Below are 19,831 nucleotides of genomic sequence, written 5' to 3' on the forward strand. Positions count from 1 at the left end.
TGAGTGTATTGCTTGCATGTATTTAAGAGTCATGCAATGCCCCCGGAGGCCAGAGGAGGGCATTGGGTTCCCCTGGAACTAGAATTACAGTTGTTAGCGGCCATGTGGGTGCTGGCCCTTTGCAAGAGCGGCCAGTGCTTGTCACCACTGAGCCATCTCTCCAGCCCCAACACTCATTACTTTTAAATGGATACTGACTGGGAATTCTCTGAAATAGAACAGGTCAGTAATACTTGCTGTTAACTGCAGCACTTTGAATCCGTAATCTTTATGTGTATGTGTACACAGCCGCAATCTTTTTTTTAATGTGTATGCATGTATTGCCTGCATGTAGGTAAAGTGCGCCCGTGTTGTGCAATGCCCAAGTAGGTCAGAAGAGGCTGCCGGATCCCCTGGGACTGGAGTTACAGTTGTTAGCTGGCATGTGGGTGCTGGGATTCGAACCCGGGTCTTCAGCAAGAACCACCAGCGTTCTTAACCACTGAGCCATCTCTCCAGCCCCCATAGCCATAATCTTATACTATCTCACCATCAATTCCTCAGAACAGCATTCTGCAACTCTTTACTCCAACCTCCTCTAGACAATTCAGCAGTGGCCCAGGCTGCCTCAGCCTGAGTGCTGGGATTACACCATGTGCCACCATGCCTGGCTTGCCTGGCTAGCAGTTGATCTACTAAGAGTTCCAAGTAGGGGTTACTAATTGGACACATTTGTAAAAAATTCCTTGCCTCTCAATTCATTAGGAACTGAGTCAATGCTAAGATAAAAAAAATAAAAGAATTATGAGTGCATTGGAAAATTGAAGATGGGTGCAGCATTTAATGATAGCCCATAGTTGAGAGGAAAAAGTAGAGGAATCAAGACTGAGACTCAAACCGAAGGCCTCAGGAATAATAGGCAAGGCTCTACCACTCAGCTCCAGCCCTTAACTAGAAATTTTTGATCTAGTTCCAATTACGCCCAAGATGGTGATGTATTCTGTTGCTGTGACACCATGACTAAAGCAGCCTTTGGCTTAGCTTCAGAGGGATGAATCCATCATACAGGGAGGCATGGCAGGAGAAAGCTGGAGCAGAGAATTGAGAGCTGACATCTTCCATTATACCCAGAAGGCAGGGAGGCAGCCTGAAGTGGGATGAGCCTGTGAACTCGCCGTCTATCCCCAGCGACATACTACCTCCAGCAGGACCACACCTCCTAAAGGTTCTATGACCCTTCCCAAACAGTGGCACCTACTGACCAAGTTTTCAAATATTTGAAGCTTATGCGGGACGTTTTTCATTCAAACAAATCCACTGATTCAAGTTTTTCTCCTGAAAAAGTAAATTCTAAATTCAATCATTTCCAGCCAAAAGAACTTAACAGATTTTCCAGGTTGTTTAAATCAAGCATTCCAAAAATCTTTGAATGGAAGTATTTCATGTTGATACTAAAAGACTAATGTTGCACACGCACACACTCACACACACACAATCTTATTTAAGCTTTTACAGATTAGAAGGAACCCGAATTATTCTATTCAATGATACATCTACAATAAAAAATGTTTGAGGGGGCTGAAGGAATGGCTCAGCAGTTTAGAGGACAGGACCAGGATTTGATTCCAAGTACCCACATAGTGGCTAACAACCATCTCCAACTCCAGTTCCAGGGGATTAGATGCCTTCTGGCCTCTGCAGGCTTTGTGCGGCATGGATGCACTCACATACATGCTGGCAAATACACATTAAAAAAACAAAAAAACCCACTCCCAAATCCTGTTTGACGCTGGGCATGGTGGGGCACATTTTTAATTCTAGCACTTAAAAGGCAGAGGCTGGTGGATCTCTGAGTTTGAGGCTGGCCAGAGCTATAGTGAGACCGTCTCAAAAACCAGTCTGGCATGGTGGTACATGCTTTTAATCCCAGCACTTAGAAGGCTGGAGGTAGGAGGATCTCTGTGCGATCAAGGCCAGCCTGGTCTACATAGGGAGTTCCAGGCCAGCTAGGACTACAAGATCTTGTCTCAAAAAAACAAATAGGGGCCAGGCGTGGTGGCACATGCCTATAGTCCCAGGAGGCAGAGGCAGGCGGATCTCTGTGAGGCCAGTCTGGTCTACATAGTAAGTTCCAGGACAGTTGGGGCTACCAGAAGACCCCATCTCAAAAACACCAAAAAAACCCAAAAAACCAAACAGGGGCTGGCATGGTGGCACACGCCTTTAATCCCAGCAGAGGCAGGTGATCTTTGTGAGTTCTAGGCCAGCCTGGTCTACATAGTCAGTTCCAGGCCAGCTGGGGCTACAGGGAGACCCTGTCTCAAAAAAAGATCAAAACAAAACAAAACAGGGTCTCTATGGCCCAGGCTGCCTAAAACTTGTAGCAATCCTGTTTCCGAGTGGCTAGGATTACATGTGTGAGCCACTATTTCCAACTTTAAGAACCTGCTAAGGCCCACTGCCTTGCCTAGTACCTATGGCCAGTTAAATTACAAAGCACATGGTTGATTCGCAGAACATGAATGGTCCATTACAGGCTTATTGCAACTATTCAGGTAGATACACAAGAATCATGGGTTTAAGGTCTACCTGGGCTACAGAGTGAGCTCAAGGTCACCCTGAGTACCTCAGCGAGACCATTTCAAAATGTCTCAGCAGTAGAGCCACTTGCTTGGAATTTCCAAGACCCTGAGTTCAAGCCCCAATACCAAAAAAAAAAAAAAAAAAAAAAAAAAAAAAAAAAAAAAAAAAAAAAAAATGACTTTTCCAGTGACCTTGATAGGCAAGTCTTCTTTAATCTCAGTACTCAAGAGACAGGCGGCCAGTTCCAGGCCAGCCCAGGGTTACATAGTGGGACAATGTCTCAAAACCCCAAAACAAGTTTAAATCTCTTTCTGCTTTAGTAAGAGCACAAGTTCTCAACAATTTCACTCCCAAGGGATTAAAAACCTTATGTATAAAGCAAAGACACAGTACATCAATAGTGTATTAAAATTTATTGGGGTACTAAGGTTTAGGGAAAAAAGGTTTCTGAGGGGTATTGATAATGGAAAAAAGCTTTAACACTGTTATGTTAATCTCTTGCTCACATGCATTTCCCCTCACCACCATCATAATGCTATATATAGTATTATGTGGCATTTTTGGTATCTGGAGGTTTTTTTTTTTTTATAAGAACAGAATAGATATCTCTAAGACAATATTCCCAGAGTATGGGGAAATTTATGATCAGCTCTAAACACAGAACATCCAAGGGATTAAGCCTATGAAATGGACACCCAAATCAGGAGAGACTAGACAGTCACCCAATCATAATTACAGTTTTCACATCTGCATCAGTAATTACATATTTGGAGCCATTATGTTGGCACTGGCAATTTTATTTTATAAAGCATTCCTTTTCTTTACATTTTACTTGTAAGGTGCCTTACCCACTTACTATTTTAAGTAAACACTACTGTGTCATTATCAAAGAAAAAACCCATGATCAAAGATCATAATGTAGTTCTGGAAGACTACACACTCTTTACTATACACAGTATATAATAAGATAGGGTACACTTTGTATGGCAGTAACATGCAATGATTTGGCTGTAGAAATGTCAATGTAGTTTCAGCTACATCATAATTTGGTGTAGGTGTTTACAATTTGATAGTTTTAAGGATGAAAGGAGAAATTATTGTTTAATGCTTACATAGTAAAGACATCTGAACACAGAACATACAGCACAGCATTGGGTGTTAAGTGAGCTTATGGGGAAAAAAAAAAGACTGATCTATAAAACCTAAGTGTAAGGATGGACTTTATTTAAAAAAAAAGTCTTGAGGGCTACAAATTACAAAGGAAAAGTAGATCACTACACAGAAATTTAGTGAATACATTTTGCCTGTGCATAAAACTTTATCAAAGTTATTCATTTAACAAATTCACCCCACCCAACAATGTTTTCAGTTCTAATGCTCTTATCTTTATTTCAAATTATATTACATGTTATTCTCAAGATAACTTTTAAATAGCAAATTCTTGGCTTCTAAGAATGGCACCTTCAAAATGGGCAATTTCCACTGTCTGGCAGCATTATTCTAGGCCATTTCCTTTCACCAATTAAAAAAATTTCAAAATGTTCACTTTTAACAAGCCTTTCTACCCCAAACCACAGCTACATTTCCCACTATTAACTACAAATGGATTAAAAAAAAAAAGTGACAAAAAAGGCAGCCATTGAAGACTTCAAAGAAATACTTGACTCATGGCAATTAAAAAATGGCAACCAGGGTATGCTGATCCAGGTGCTTGAGTCCTTCGCTGCTCAATGCTGCTGGAATGAAGACAGACAACCAGCAGGGATGGTTAGCATTACACCTCACTCCTCGCATTAGGAATAAGTCAGGGTTAGGTCCCTGGTTAGAACATGCTCAGCCTCAATATTTCCAACCATCTTTTTGGGTTAGAGCATGAGTCCTTTTACCAACACTCTGTTAAGTAACCCTCTCCTCTAACAGTCTAAGGGCACTCAGAAAAAAACAAACAAAAACAAACCAAAACCAAAACGCTTGTATGAAACAGTATTTGTTTCACCTGTAAAGATACAAAAGGAATGCGGAAGTCTCTAGGAAAAAGCCCAACCTCCTTGTCCCTACTACCTCTGCCACATAAGATTTCTCAAACTCGTTTGTTCCCCATGGCTTTACTAAGGATAAAACCCAAAGAGCAACCACCACCTGGGGTTAAAAATAAGCAGGATTCATGTTATGAATTCAATTATTACCTAAGAGATTTTCATTGATGAACAGGGCTCTGGACATACTAAATTATCCAAACAAATCACTGCCTTTTGAGACTTTGGATACTTTTACAGTTTAATTTGCAAACAGAATTTTCATAACAAATTATTTTTTAACCAAATCATATTTTGAAAACTTTATATAGAAAACCCAGGGAATAAAGTAAACTGTTCATTGTGGAAGGCCTTAAATTACATTACAGTAGAAAATACAGGAGGTAGAAAATAACTGAAAAAACTAATGCAACATTAGATTTGACTCTACAGCTCCTGTAGCTACTTAAAACATGGTTGTAGAAACTAAACCCAACATTTCCAGTAACCATAGAAACAAGTTAAAATAAAATTTGCCATGAAAGCCCTTATATCATGCTTGATATAGGGAGGTAGGAAGATGTAAGAACCAGGACACATGAGACATGACATATTATCTACAACTCCTGTTTGCTTTACTGAGGATGTTGTTTCAAAATTCAGTCACCTTCTTCAGCTTCAGACTCAGATTCTAAAAAAGAGGAAGTAGCAGTCAAGCATTTTATTTCAAGTCCAAACTCTATTACTCTGAAATGTTCTAACCATGGGAACAATTTGATTAACATCTACTAAAGTGAGAAGCAGCATGCATGTATTTACTACCGTATCCCCCCAAAACTCAATTTCCCTACTAATGTTTAGTGTAATATTATTAAAACATTGCAATGGGGCCAGGAGGATGCGGATCAGTAGGTAAATTGCCAAACCTGACAATCTGAGTTTGATCTCCAGAACTCACATGATAAAAGGAGAGAACAGACTCCAAGTTGTCCTCCACATGTGTAGCATGTAATGTGCAAGCACATATAAACATACGAAAAATGCAGTAAAAGGGGCTGAACAGATGGCTCAGCACTTAGACAGGTCTTGCAGACGACCCTGGATTTGATTCTCAGCATCCACATGGCTGCTAACAACTGTCTGTAACTCCAGTTCCAGGGGAATCCCACAACCTCTTCTGACCTTTGCAGGCATTGTGCAATATAGGTGCTCTTAAGATACATGGCAAGCAATACACAAAAAATAAAATCTAAACTACTGTAATAATTAGGTCTACTTTTTCCCCTCCTTGCTTAAATGAGTAAGAAATGTATCTCCAGATACAATGTGGCTTGTATGGAGATATATTATGGCCATATTAAAACCAATTTCTAGTATACGACCCATGCTTGTAAACCCAGCACTTGGGAGACAGAGGCAAAAGAATTGCCACAAGTTCAAGGCTCGCCAGTGTTATATAGTAAAACTGTCTCAAAAGACAAAATACAAAATCCTACAACTTAGTTCCTAAACAAACTACGCATTAGCAAAGACTTACCTTCTTCAGCATTTTTGAGCCATTCTACAAATTTCTTCATTTGCTCAAGGAAGACACTTTTCCCCTTTGCAACGTGTGCATCTTTATACCACTTCAGAATGGGCTCTTCACTCAGGACCTCAGCTACGGAGAATGTCGTATCATTAATTACATTAGGGCAGTTTTAATATACTTTAAAATTTTAAGTGTATGAGTGTACTGCCTACATGTATGTAAGTGCACCCATGTTGTGCAATGCCCATGAAGGTCAGACCAGAACTTCAGGTTCCCCTGAAGTGTGGGTGCTGGAAATCAAACCTGGGTCCTCTGCAAGAGCATTCAGTGCTCTTAACTGCTGAGCCATCTTTCCAGTCCATTAACACACCATGGAGGACAGCTGCTTACTACTGGTTTGCTACTCTGGACTGTGCTCAGCCAGTCTTCTTATACAACCCAAAACCACCTGCCTGGGGCTGGTATCAACTAACAGTGAGCTGGGCCCTCCTGTATCAGTCAAGAAAATGTCTCACAGACATGCCCACAGGCCAGTCTGATAGAACAAAGTCTCCAGTTGAGGTTCTTTCTACCCAGGTATGTCGAGTTGACGAATGAAGATATCCAGCATACTAATAAAGGGTTTAAGAGAGGTTTTGGCCACAATGTATTAAAAAGCACCCAATTTAACCAGAGATGATTTAATCTTGTGAACACAAGGAGCTGATGTTCAGACTCTTGTTATTTTGAGTAGTTAAGGATTTTTCAGTAAAACTCATAAAACTTAAGATTTATATTACCTTTATAAAAAAGCACCACTATTTTCTGGAAGGCTTTCATGAAATGAATATTGTCATAGCAATACTCCTGAATCTTCAGTAACAGAGTCAGTTCAGACTGACCTTGAGTAGTAAAGGCAGCAAGTAAAGGGCTGTATTGCTTTTAAAAAGAAAGAAAAAACATTTACTCATTCATTATAATGATCATGTTACAAAATTCTTACAATACAGAACATAACTCACCTTTTACCACCACTGTGAATTATAATCTGTTTATTGGAAATTAAGAACAAAAAATAGTAAAGCAGAAAAATCTACTAAGCATCTAATTCCAGTTAAGTATTTCAGGTAACTGTGGAACAATACTAGTATTTCAGTGGGGTAAGAAAAAAAAACCTCCCCATTTTCAAACACTCCCTCAGAAGTATCAAATCATTAACTTGTGAACCAAAAATGCCCAAGCTAACCTTATAGTTATCATCAATGCTGTATGTATTATGTCTGCTTACTGGTGGGTCATCCCTAGGAACCACAGGATGTGGTAAATCCTTAGAAAAAGTCCACTGACGGCCCACTTACAAGTAGAACAGTTTGTTTTGTCAAGGCACAATTCCAATACCTTCAAGTGCTTGATGGCTTGCTCTGCTACAAGCTCTTCTTTTTTGTTCCATTCCACAGTGCTCATTACACTTGACCAGACTATCCCAATGACAACTGGTTCTGGGATGTTGTTTTTTTTCATTTCCTCTTTGACGTATAAAATTATCTGCAAAACCACCCAAACTTAGTAAAAACATTTTAAGTAAGCCAATTTTAACACAAATATATTTCACACATCAAACTTAGGTACTTCAGAAAAGCATAAAAATACCTTTCCATGAAACTGGCAGCAAATTCCATGTGTACCACATACAAACAGAAAACCTTTACAATGCAACAGGGCCCTGAGTTTCAATCTACTTTATAGACATACTGACTCAAGCAGCTTGACAATCTGAGTTAGCTTCCTGGGACCCACATGGAGGAGAGCCAACTCCAAGGTTAGTTCTCTGACCTCTGCGTGCACATTCTACCCACCAACTACACAAAATAAGTGTTCTGTTTAATTTTTGAGGGCAGAGTCTCCCTGTAGCACTAAGTAGTGGCCTGGAAGACCAGGCTGGTCTCAGAGATTGGCCTGCCCTGTTAGGATTAAGGGTGAGCACCACCATACCCAGTATTTTAAAAAATGTTATTTACTACATTTAAAAATGTTATTTTGTGTATGCATGTATCGTCTGCACGTAAATGCATCTGTGTTGTGGAATGCCCATGGAGGTCAGAAGGCACTGGATCCCTTGGAACAGGAGTTATGGATGGTGGCAAGCGCCTTTAATCCCAGCACTGAGGACGCAGGCCATCTGGGGCTATAGGGAGTCCCTGCCTCCAAAAAAAAAAAAAAAAATCACAACATTCTGTAACTATTATTAATCTAGGTTCACTCTGGTGAAATACTTTGAGGTGTCTCCTCAAATGAATGAAAATGTCTACATAAGAAATTTAGTCGTAAAAAGGTGGTTTAAACACAAATAGCTTACATCCTTAAATGGATCACCACGGGACATCTGTTCCTGAAGTTCCTTCTGGAGCTCCTTCCGAGCTCCTATGGTCTGCTGATTGCGGACATACTCTGAAAGTTCTTTCAAGCCTGCCTCTGTGAAATACTTAGTAAAGTGTTCAACACTTTGTTTATTGGCAGGAAAAAGTTCCTGAAAGGAGAATTTAATCTGTTAAGCAGCCTTTAAACAAAATAAAGAAAAACACTTTTTTTTTTCAGATTAAAAAATGCGAAGTTTTTTCGCAGCAGGTTCCACAACAGGTCACACACAGAGACTAAATGTCTGAAGTGCCCAACCCTAGGTGACACATCTACAATGGAACCTCTATACCTGAGGCTTACAGAATCTAGTGAAACAAGGGGTAGAGAGCCTAGTAATGCATCTTCTAACTCTCATCAACAAAGCTCCCTCATGCAACAGAGGGCAATGAACACAAAGAATCACAAATGGCCAAAGTGTAGAGAATAAGAGCCTGCAGAGTTTGGGTCCTTGGACAGGACTCCCATATTAAACTTCACCCACCCAGGGTTCAGGGATCATTGTGGAAGAGGTTGCAGAAAGATTTTAAGTGCCAGGGAGGAGGTGCATAACCACATGGATACAGAGGTTTTATAGGCTCCTGGGACCTTGCGCATATGAACTTACAACAATGGTGACAGCACACACAAGATCCATGCAAACACAAGCAAAAACCCAGCACAGAACAGTGGAAATGGGCAGCAGGCCCTAATCTTAGCTGAAGAACTATTGGGCAACTGATTACTGCTGGGTGAGGAAGATCTCATATTCTTTAAGAGGGTGACTCTAGATAGGCTGATTTGTCCCCAGTGGATGATCATGCACTGAAGGATGTCAGGGGATACTAACTTGATTTGCTAGGCCTTAATATGTCAGAATGCATAAAATCCAATGGTGGGGCTATGGGACAGGGGTATAAAGATGATAAAGATGTTGTGTATGAAACACAGAAATTCAATAAAAAATATTTTTAAAAAACCCACCAAAATGAGAAGTTTTCCTCATTCTATTACCTTTTTTGTTTTGGTCTTTTTGAGACAGGGTCTCCCTGTAGCCCTGGCTGGCCTGGAACTATGTAGACCAGACTGGCCTTGAACTCAGAGATCCACCTGCCTCTGCCTCCCAAGGTGCGGGGTTAAAGGCATGGGCCACCATGCCTGGCTCATTCTATTATCTTAAGGGTAGGCAGGAATGGAAAGAAATGCCACACACCATCAGTCTGTTATCCATGCTCACTTTCCGAAGACTTGCAGCGACTGCGTTGATATCTTTTTCATTTATCCATGATTTAAAAAGCTTTACAGCAAAAGCTGCTGAAACTCCTGTCAAAGAGGGAAAAAACAGCTTACCTACAGAAGAACCTTCCTGGATTCCTTCTAAAGTGAAACCCCCACTTTCCTCTGAATCTGTTACTATTTGACTCTTGTCCTTCACTAGTTGTCAATTATTGGTCCACAGTCAATAAAAACTTAAGAGGGTTTTCACTGAGAGCAAGTTTAAAGGGACCTTAAATTCTCAACAGCTCTAAGTATACAACTGGTCATCATTACTAACTACAAATTCAGTTCAAGGCCACCATGGGGCTACATGAGAAATATCCCCCTCCCCCAATAGAACATTGAAGCCACACCAAGGAACCGAGGATCCGTTCAAGTCTGACATTTTCTCTAATGTTATCTTCTCTACTGAAGATGCTCAACTGACATGAGTCTCTTTCCTACAGGACTTCTTTTATGTAGTATATATAAAATCATATTTTGTTTTGGGGCTGGAGAGATGGCTCAGTGGTTAAGAACACTGGTTGTTCTTGCCAAAGACCCGGGTTTGAACCCCAGCACATGGTAGCTAACAAGTGTAACTCCAGTCCCAGGGGATCTGACAGCCTCTTCTGACCTCCTTGGGCACTGCACGAAACAGGTGCACTTACCTACATGCAGGCAATATACCCATACACATAAAAAAAAAAAAAAAAAAAATCATTATTTTGTTTCAACTCTGGATATCTGTTGTACTTTAAAGGACCATAGGAAGCTGGAGAGACACCAAAGTTGGTAAAATGCTTGCCTTGCAAGTGTTAACAAAATGCATTTGATCTTTAGAGCTCATGTTAAAAACAATGAGCCAGGCACAGTAGTGTACTTACAATCCCAGCATTAGGGAGGCAGACACAGGCTACCTGACCTCTGACCTCCCTAAGTGCACACCCCCCGCACAACCCTTCCCCACAAACTAAGTCACATGTATGAAGAGCAGCAAACCATGCTCTTTATCAACATTCAAACTATCTTTTATAAAAGCAAAATTACCTTCTTTAACCAAATTCTCATTATAAAGACTATTAAGAATGGATGCATTAAGTGTTCCATTAGCCAGAAGAACCCCAGTCAACATAGCGAGCTTGTTCCTCTCCGACTCTGAAAAACCTTTTAAGAACAGCAGCAACTGTAAAAGTAAATAGTTAAAGGGTTAAAAAGGTCAGCTCTGAGGCATTTACAGCCATAAACCATTCAAGTTTATATCCTGGTAAGACAGATTAGCTGAATGCTTATAGGCAAACTACTCAATCTCTGTGCCTTTGTTTCATCACATATAAAATGAACATTATGTGCACTGTAATTAGATCAGAGCCTGATAGTCAATGAATATTGTTAGGTTTTTTTTGCTGCTGCATCCATTTATGAAATATATGCTATTAAGATTCAAATAAAAGTAATTTCTTATTCAGTGGTTTGAGCTCTAATCTTTTATCCTCCATATTCTGAACAATCTATAGATATTTAGCCCTGCTAGCAAACTAATTGATATACCCCCAAATGCTATTTCAGTGACAGTCAAGTTACTTAAGTATCTAAGGGGCTTGTGTGTGCTAAGCATATGCTCCATAACTGAGCTACACCCCAACTCTTCTTCATACCTTTTTAACTTCATCTTCAAAACCTTTCTCCAGGTATTTGTAGCGCCTGATTAACTTGTTAAAAACCTATGAAGAAAATAAAAGTCATTCTAGAACAGAAATGGAAAATTTCCACTAGGCACCCTAAAACACATCAATACTATTAACATTTTCCTAGCTATTTGTCATTACTGTATTAAACAAAGACTGCCATGAATTCAAGTCTAGGCTGGGCTTCAAAGTGAGTTTCAGGCCAGCCTCGGCCAAAGTAAGGCCCCATCACAAACAACCAAACAAAGTAAATGTATGAGGGTTGGAGACATGATTTAGTGGTTAAAAGCACTGGCTGTTATGGCAGAGGACCCAAGTTCAATTCTCTGTACCCACATGGCAGCTAACAACTATTCCTAACTTCAGTTCCAGGGATCGGACACCCTTTTTTTGCATCAGGTGGCACTGCATATATGTGGTACAATTATATGCAAGCAAAACAGGATAAATACTATTTTAAAAATTAAAAGAATGTATGAAATTGCCAGGTGTTGTGGCGTATACGTTTAATCCCAGCACTCAGGAGGCAGAGGCAGGTGGATCTCTGAGTTCAAGGCCAGCCTGGTTTACACAGAGTTCTAGCCTAGCTGGACCTACAGGGTGAGCCTGTCTTAAAAAGATTAAAAAAAAAAAAAAAAAAGTACGAAATCTTTAAGTAAGGTCTTAATAAGTTCACTTGCTGCTAACTCATAAATAGAAGAATGTACACACAGAATGGTTCAACTATGGATATCACAATAGGGAATGGATTTTTCTATTTTCTAATCAGCTTACCCTTTTTCTGGGTGACAGTTTTCCTATATGCAGCCTAGGTCAGCCTCAAATTTGCAAATTTTCTTGCCTAAACCTCCTGAGTGTTGGGAATATAAGCATGATCCACCATATTCAGCTGTGCATATATTATATGTATGTGGGGGTGGGGGACATTGAAGACAGGCTCTCATGTAGCCCAGGCTGGCTCTGAACTTATATACTATATAACTGAGGTTGACCTTGAACTCCTGATCTTCATGCCTCCCAAGTGCTGGGATCAAGCACCCAAGTTTAGTTCCCAGCACCAATGTTGGGTGGGTCACTACTGTCCGTGAGATTCAGTGCCTCAGGCTTCCAAGGGCACCTGTACTCATACATAATTTTAAACAAAATCTTTAAAAATTTTTTTTTTAATTTTATTTATTATTTTTATTTTATGTGTATGAGTGTATTGCCTACATGTAGGTGAGTGCGCCTGTGTTGTGCAATGCCCATGGAGAACAGAAGAGGCTCTTGGATCCCTGGAACTGGAGCTACGGACACTTGTTAGCTGCCACGTGGGTGCCGGGATTTGAACCCAGGTCTTCTGTATGAACCACCAGTGTTCTTAACCGTTGAGCCATCTCTCTAGCCTCAAAAATCTTTAAACAAAGGAGAGCTAATCTACTTTCTACTTTATTCTCCTTAACACATGTCAATTTTCTAATCTATCATACTATACCAAGAACTGTATCTTTTAAAAACAAAATCAAATTCAACTTTTTTTGAAAATTGTTGTTTGTTTTTTTTTGAGACCCTGTAGCCCCAGCTGTCCTGGAACTCACTATGTAGACCAGGTTGGCCTTGAACTCAGAGGGATCTGCCTGCCTCTGCCTCCTGAGTGCTGGCATTAAAGGGGTGCGCCACCATGCCCAATGAAAATGGTGTTTTTTAAAAAATATTTTGTTTTATGTGTATGAAAGTGTATTACCTCCATGTATGTAAGTGTATCTATGCCATGAAATACCCAGGGAGGCCAGAAGAGGGTGTCAGATCCATGTGGGTGCTGGGAACCAAACCCAGGTTCTCTCTATAAAAGCAGCCAGTGCTCCATCCATGTCACCAGCCCCCAAATTCAACCTTCTACCTGCAACCGTTTAAAAGCAGAATGTCCCTTAAACATCTAGACAGATGGTAGCTAAATGAAAATGTTTTCACTTACCTGAGCAAATGCTTGCATGGTCTCTAGGTCTTCTTGTGCTGCAAACACACAGACATCTGTCCGCATCATGTCATCTGCCAGTGTACCACCTGGGGCTAAGGAATATTTTACAATAAATTTGCAGTGATCTTCATCTTAAATGGGCAACCATTTCAGTCTATTTCCTAATAAAGATTTTCAATATAAAATGGTAACATAAATTCAAATGGTTAGATGGCTCATTATGTACAAATAAGGTAGAAAAGTTTACATACAACCAGTTCAAGCAAGTCTGCTCACCCCCACCACCTCCCCACAAGAGACTCAGGTAGAAGAATGGACACCTACCAAGTGTCCTGACCTCCCCCACAAGTGCACTGCATACCCACACACATACACATGCACACAAAATAAAACACACAAATATGTACTAAAAGAAACAAAGTGAATTAAAACCATTTGTCTATTTTTATTTATTTGGTGGGGAGGGGGGGTCTTTTTTGAGACAGGGTATCCCTATGACTCCAGCTAGCCTGGAACCCACAGAGATTTGCCTTTAATCTCAGCACTCAGGAGGCAGACGATCTCTGTGAGTTGAGGCCAGCCTGGTCTCCATAGAAAATTCAGGCCAGCTGTGGCTACAGGGAGATCCTGTTTCAGAAAGACCAAAAACAAAAACAAAAACAAACAAACAAAAAGAGGTTGGCGTGTGGAGAATCTGTGAAGGGTATAAACCAGTAAGACTGTGTTAGTAAGTCTTGTCTGTTGTGGTGGTCCATACCTATTAATCCCAGCACTTGGGAGGCAGAGACAGGAAAATCAAGTTTAGGAACAGTCTCAGCAACATTATCAAGTTCAAGGCCGTCCAAGGCTACATAATGAAACTGTCTCAAAACCAGGCCAAAACACAGTCAATTTTTTCTAAGTCAATTCAGAGGCCAGCCTGGTCTGTATAGGGAACTCCCTTTCGGCCAGGAACATGTAGGGAAACCATCTAAAGAGCCCCCACCCCAATTTCTTTAATATATTTTTTTAAAAACAGAGGTTTGCTTGAAGCCAGGTGTGATAAACTCACATTTGTAATTGCAACATTTGGGACACTGAGTCAGGAGGGCTGTGGCAAGCTGGAGCCTAGCCTGGGCTACAGAGATTGATCTTATCTCAAAATTCTCACCTTTCTAGCCTATAGGTGATGGAAACAAAAAAATATAACCAGAACCCATCCTATTTTGTTAGGTTTGTCAAAAGCTCACATTCTGTCTTCTCCCATAATCTTTGTATAGTAAGTACACTTCCCTAAACCAAGGCTGAAAAACTCAGGCACTTACCCAGCATTCCACCGGCCACCAAGATGTCAAAGAGGGTTTCTGCATAGCGGCGGTAGTCAAGTTTTGCTCCAGAAGCATCAAGAAACTTAGCTACTGCTTCCAAATCGGTACCAGTTTCAGTTAAGCCTTGAATAATACAGTCTTGAAACTGAGTAGGGTCAAACCTCTCTTTTTCATCTGAGGGGGGAAAACCCAAACATTTAGTTTCAAGAGGCTTATCAAAATACCACGAACCATCATCTTATGAAGCTGAGTAAGTTAACCCAGTTAGCAAGTTTCATTAATTTCAATAGCTGGAAAAAGGCAAACACAGGTATAGCACTCAGGAATTGGAACAGGACAGGAGAGAGAAGGTAAGCACACATTGATGAGCCCTGTGAAAACTAAAAGCAGGACAGTCTGGTCAAGAACTCTACACTCTTCACTTTTACAAGCTCATCTCCTAAGCAAGCCAAACATGCCAGTGCTTCCCTCCCACTGACATGAGAAAACTGTTACCTGGGATGCTTTCCTAATCAATGCCTCCTGGTTTTCCCAAAACTTTGTTATTCTTTGTATGTTACATTTTATTCCTCTGAAAATGTGCACTCAAGCTCTTCTTCCTGCTTAAAAAATTCCTGCCCCCTTTTCGGAGACAGGGTCATAGGTACCTGACTGGCTTCAAAATCCCAAGGGCTGGGATTACAGCCGCTTTCTTTGAGTCACTGAGGACAGAACCAGAGGTGCATGGCAGGTAAGCACTCTACCACTGAGCTATAGCCTACCCTTGGTCTTAATATTTTTATTTCTACTTTTATGTTTGTGCATATGCACACGTATGTATAGAGGTGAAGATCATGATCAAGTGTCTTTCTAAACTGTATTCACCTTATTTTTGAGACAGGGTCTCTCACTGAACCTAGGGCTTACTGATTTGGCTGGTAAGTCCCAAGAATCTTCCTGTTTCTGCCTCACTGCCGCTGGGATTACAGGTATGAGCCACTACAGGAGTGTTGGGGATTGAACTCAAGAGATCTTCATGCTTGTCATTACAAACACTTTACTGGCTGAAACATCTCTTTACACCCCTCCCCGACCCACCGGGGACTACAGTTTAATTTACTTCAGGCTGGCCTCAAATTCACTATGACCTGTTTCCATTTCTTGAGTGTTGGGACCACAGGTATCTGCTTACTACTTGTTTGTATGAGTCTGTGGATGGGTCCCAGAGTACTGTACATGCTAGACAAGTACTCTACCAACTAAACTAAATTCCCAGTCCTGTTTTTTTAAAAAAAGTATTTATTATTTTTAGGCCGGGCATGATGGCGTACGCCTTTAATCCCAGCACTTGGGAGGCAGAGGCAGGTAGATCTTTGCAAGTTCAAGGCCAGCCTGGTCTACATAGTGAGTTCCAGGAGAGCTGGGGCTACAGGGAGACCTTGTCTCAAAAAGACAAAAAAAATAAAAATAAAAAAATTTTTTATTTAATGTTGAGTACACTGCTTACAATGCCTGCGGAGCTCAGAAGAGGGCATAGAACCCCCTGGAACTGGAGCCACAGGGGTTATTAGCTGCCATGTTGGTGCTGGGAATCCTCTGCAAGAGCAGTCGGTGCTTTTTATCACTGAGCCATCTCTCCAGCTCTGTTGTGTTTTAAAACAAGGGTGTGCTACATAGTTCAGGCTGGCCTTCAGCAACCTCCCTTCCCAGATTTTATGTGTATATTCCTACACCCCACTAAGTTTTTGCTGTCCCCCCCCCCGACCTCTCTCAAGTATCCATAACATTTTAGTTTTTCTTTTTCAGTTTAACTGTTCACTTGCCATTTATTAACTCTGGAAGGTATATTTATTGATCATCCAAATCTAGCAGAATCTATACTAGCTACTTTGCTTTAAAACTGGTAATCTTAAATATTTTATTATTATTTATCCATTATTTTTATGTGTATATTGCCTGGATGTGTTTAAGTGTACCTGTGTTGTGCAATGCTCATGGAGGTTAGAAGAACTGGAGTTATGGACAGTTGTCAGCCACCATGTTGGTGCTGGGAATCGAACCTGGGTCCTCTGTAAGAACAGTTGTGCTCTTAACTGCAGAGTCATCTCTCCAGTCCCTATTTATTATCATTCATTTTATGTGTACCAGTGTATTGTCTGCTTGTATGTAAGTGCACCAGGGTTGTGCAGGGCCCCCAGAGGTCAGAAGGGGTGTTGGAGTCCCTAGAACTGGAGTTAAGGACAGTTGTTAGTCACCATGTGGGTGCTGGAAATAGAACCTGGGTCCTCTCCGAGAGCAGTTAGTGCTCTTAACTACTGAGCCATCACGCCAGGCCTATCCTGACAACAACCTTTGGAAGTTTATCTTTTCAAAAAATTTTTAATTTTTTGAGACTGGGTCTCCCTGTAGCCCCAGCTGGCCTAGAACTCACTATGTAGACCAGGATGGCCTGGATCTCACAGAGATCTGCCTATCTGTCTCCTGAGTGCTGGGATTAAAGGCACATGCCACCTCGCCAGCTTAATGTTTTTTGTGTACCAATGTTTTACAAGCATTTATTTAAGTGCACTTGTGCATACAATGCCTGCCAGGGCCAGAAGAGAGCACCTAGACTGGAGTTATATGGTTGTTAGCCGCCACGTGGTTGCTAGGAACCAAACCCAGGTCCTCTGCAAGAGCAGCCTGTGTTCTTACCTGCTGAGCCATCTCTCCAGCCTGAGTTGATCTTTGTATTTCTTTTCTTTTTGGATTCACTATGGAGACAAGGCTGGCCTCGAATTCAGAGATCCCCTTGCCTCTGCCTCCCCAAGTCCTGGGATTAAAGGTGTACACCAACTCTGGGTGAGGCCAGCCTGGTCTAAATACCAAGTTCCAGGCCAGCTGGGGCTACAGGGAAACCCTGTCTCAAAAAAGATTGAAAAAAAAAAAAAAAAAAGGGGGGGGGGGGCACACCACCATGCTGTGGCTTGTTACCATTTTTTTCAGAGAAATTACCTAACCAAGAGACTATACTGGCTAGTAATTCAGAGCATGGACCTTGGAGTCAAACTACCTGACTGCAATCCTGATCTCTACCAAACCCTGTACATTTGAGTAGTCCATGTTCCAGGTTTACAGTCTCTTACAAAAGAATGAATTTCTGTGAATACTAAATACAAAGTGGAAAGCACTTAGCTTTGCTGGGCCTAGTGGTGTATCCCTTTAACCCCAACACGCAGGAGGCAAAGGAAGGTGGATCTCTCTGAGTTCTGGGCTAGACAGACAAAAAACCAACCAACCAAAAACCACTTAGCTTTTCCTGAATTACCTAGCTCCATGACTGGGTTTGTTTTGTAGTGGTACTGAGGATAGAATCCAGGGCCTCATCTATGATAGCCAAGTGCTCTGCACCTCTAGCCCTTTGATAGTTTTGTCAATTTAGGTCACATATTGTCTCAATTTTCACACACCACAAAAGTGTGGGATTCCCCTGGTTTTACGGTTTTGAGTCCTGTTTGTCAGAAACTCCCTTAGTTCCAGGCAAATATAGGTAATAATTGTTCACACTATCCAGGACCAGGAGGTTATGAATCGTGTGTGTATATGTGTGTGTTCAAGACAGGGTGTCTCAAAATGTAGGCTAGTGGAGAAATCCCTCAGCAGTTTAGAATGCCGGCTGCTCTTATAAAGGACACAGGTTCAGTTCCCAGCACCTACATAGTGACTAACAACTGTCTTTAACTCTAGTTCCAGGGGATCTGACACCCTCTTCTGGCTTCTATGGGCACTAAACACATGTGTCATACACACAAGCAGGCAAAACACCCATACATATATAAAACAAAAATTAAAAAAAAAAAAGGAGGCTATCACAGGGCCTGGTGGTCCACGCCTTTAGTCCCAGCACTTGGGAGGCAGAGGCAGGCAGATCTCTGAGTTCAGGCTAGCATGGACTACACAGAGTTCCAGGCGAGCTGGGGCTACCAGGATACCCTGTCTCAACCTCACCCCCCCAAAAAAAGTAGCCCAGGCTGGTGGAATTACTGGTTGTTAATGCTCTTGTCTCAGCCTTCTGAGTGCTAAAATTATAGGTGTGTGTGCCACTAACCAAAAATCAATGTCTTTATCTAAATTAGGGAAGTGACACTCCCCTGGATGTTAACACTAAGTTACTTGCTAATATCACTTATGTCACCAGGAACCTGAACACTCAGAAGATACATACTTTGTTTTATTATCAAATTGCTTTAGTTTACAACTTCTATTCCCTGGGACATTTTACTGGCTAAATCTAAACCTATAAAGATTAAAATAAAATCACACTTCGGCTTTACCACTACAAGCGGACAGACTATGACAGGAGAACATGAGATGCCATATGCATCTTAATCTATGAAGGTAGAAAAAACAATTTAAAACCATTCTCTGTTCCTTCCAAACTACTTATTATCAGGTTAACAACATGTTTTCTTTTTTTGTTTTTGAGACTGGGTCTCATTATATAACCCTAGTTGGCCTGGAACTCAGAGAGATCTGCCTGCCTGTCTTAGGAAAGCTGGGATTAAAGGTGTTGCCACTCCAGCCAGGCTAATATGTCTTCAAGGATATCATTTAAGTGTTCTCTGTGTTACTAGCAATGCCTTCTACTTAATTTAGCATTCATGACAGCACCTACTAATATAAAAAAGGAGTTAAAAGTCCAGGTTCCATGCCAGGGATGCCAGTTCACACCTGAAATTCTGCACTTAGAGAGGTAGGTAGACTGTGGTCAGCCTCATCTACATGGTGAGATCCATGGCAGTTCACACCTGAAATTCTGCACTTAGGGAGGTAGGTAGACCCCGTGGTCAGCCTCATCTACATGGTGAGATCCAGGCCAGTTGGGCCTACAGAAGACCCAGTCTCAAAAAACCAAAAAAGACCCAATGTGTCTTCTTTGGGACCTTGAGCATGCTAGGTACTCTACCAATGAGCACTTTTTCACACATCTCCACAAAATCTAGCTAGTATCAGAATATGCTGACATTAAAAAGTAAAGGTTTGCTGGGCGTGGTGGCACATGCCTTTAATCCCAGCACTTGGGAGGCAGAGGAAGGTGGAACTCCAGCCTGGTTTATATAGTGACTTCCAGGTCAGCCAGGGTTACATAGTGAGACCCTGTCCAAAAAAAAAAAAAAAGAGGG

At 41.3% G+C, this 19,831-nt stretch overlaps 1 protein-coding gene across 2 annotated transcripts in view; it reads right to left on the bottom strand.

Annotated features, from left to right (window-relative positions):
* Window positions 1-3,098: 3,098 nt before the first annotated feature.
* Bzw1 (basic leucine zipper and W2 domains 1) overlaps window positions 3,099-19,831 on the bottom strand; it is an 18,295-nt gene continuing 1,562 nt past the window's right edge. The window contains exons 3-12 of one of the 2 annotated variants that reach the window (XM_008833267.3): window positions 14,688-14,864; window positions 13,381-13,475; window positions 11,397-11,462; window positions 10,789-10,924; window positions 9,695-9,804; window positions 8,444-8,614; window positions 7,486-7,632; window positions 6,888-7,026; window positions 6,115-6,237; window positions 3,099-5,268 (exon numbers count right to left, since the gene is read on the bottom strand). In XM_008833267.3, coding sequence (XP_008831489.1) covers window positions 5,237-5,268; window positions 6,115-6,237; window positions 6,888-7,026; window positions 7,486-7,632; window positions 8,444-8,614; window positions 9,695-9,804; window positions 10,789-10,924; window positions 11,397-11,462; window positions 13,381-13,475; window positions 14,688-14,864 — 1,196 coding nt within the window. In that variant the 3' untranslated portion in view covers window positions 3,099-5,236. Of the gene's footprint in view, window positions 5,269-6,114; window positions 6,238-6,887; window positions 7,027-7,485; window positions 7,633-8,443; window positions 8,615-9,694; window positions 9,805-10,788; window positions 10,925-11,396; window positions 11,463-13,380; window positions 13,476-14,687; window positions 14,865-19,831 lie in introns of those variants that run through there. The other variant, XM_017798163.2, reaches the window with a different exon arrangement.

This window comes from Nannospalax galili, unplaced genomic scaffold (genome assembly GCF_000622305.1).
Source record: "Nannospalax galili isolate Female #2095 unplaced genomic scaffold, S.galili_v1.0 scaffold610, whole genome shotgun sequence".
In the NCBI taxonomy this organism is placed as follows: Eukaryota; Metazoa; Chordata; class Mammalia; order Rodentia; family Spalacidae; genus Nannospalax; species Nannospalax galili.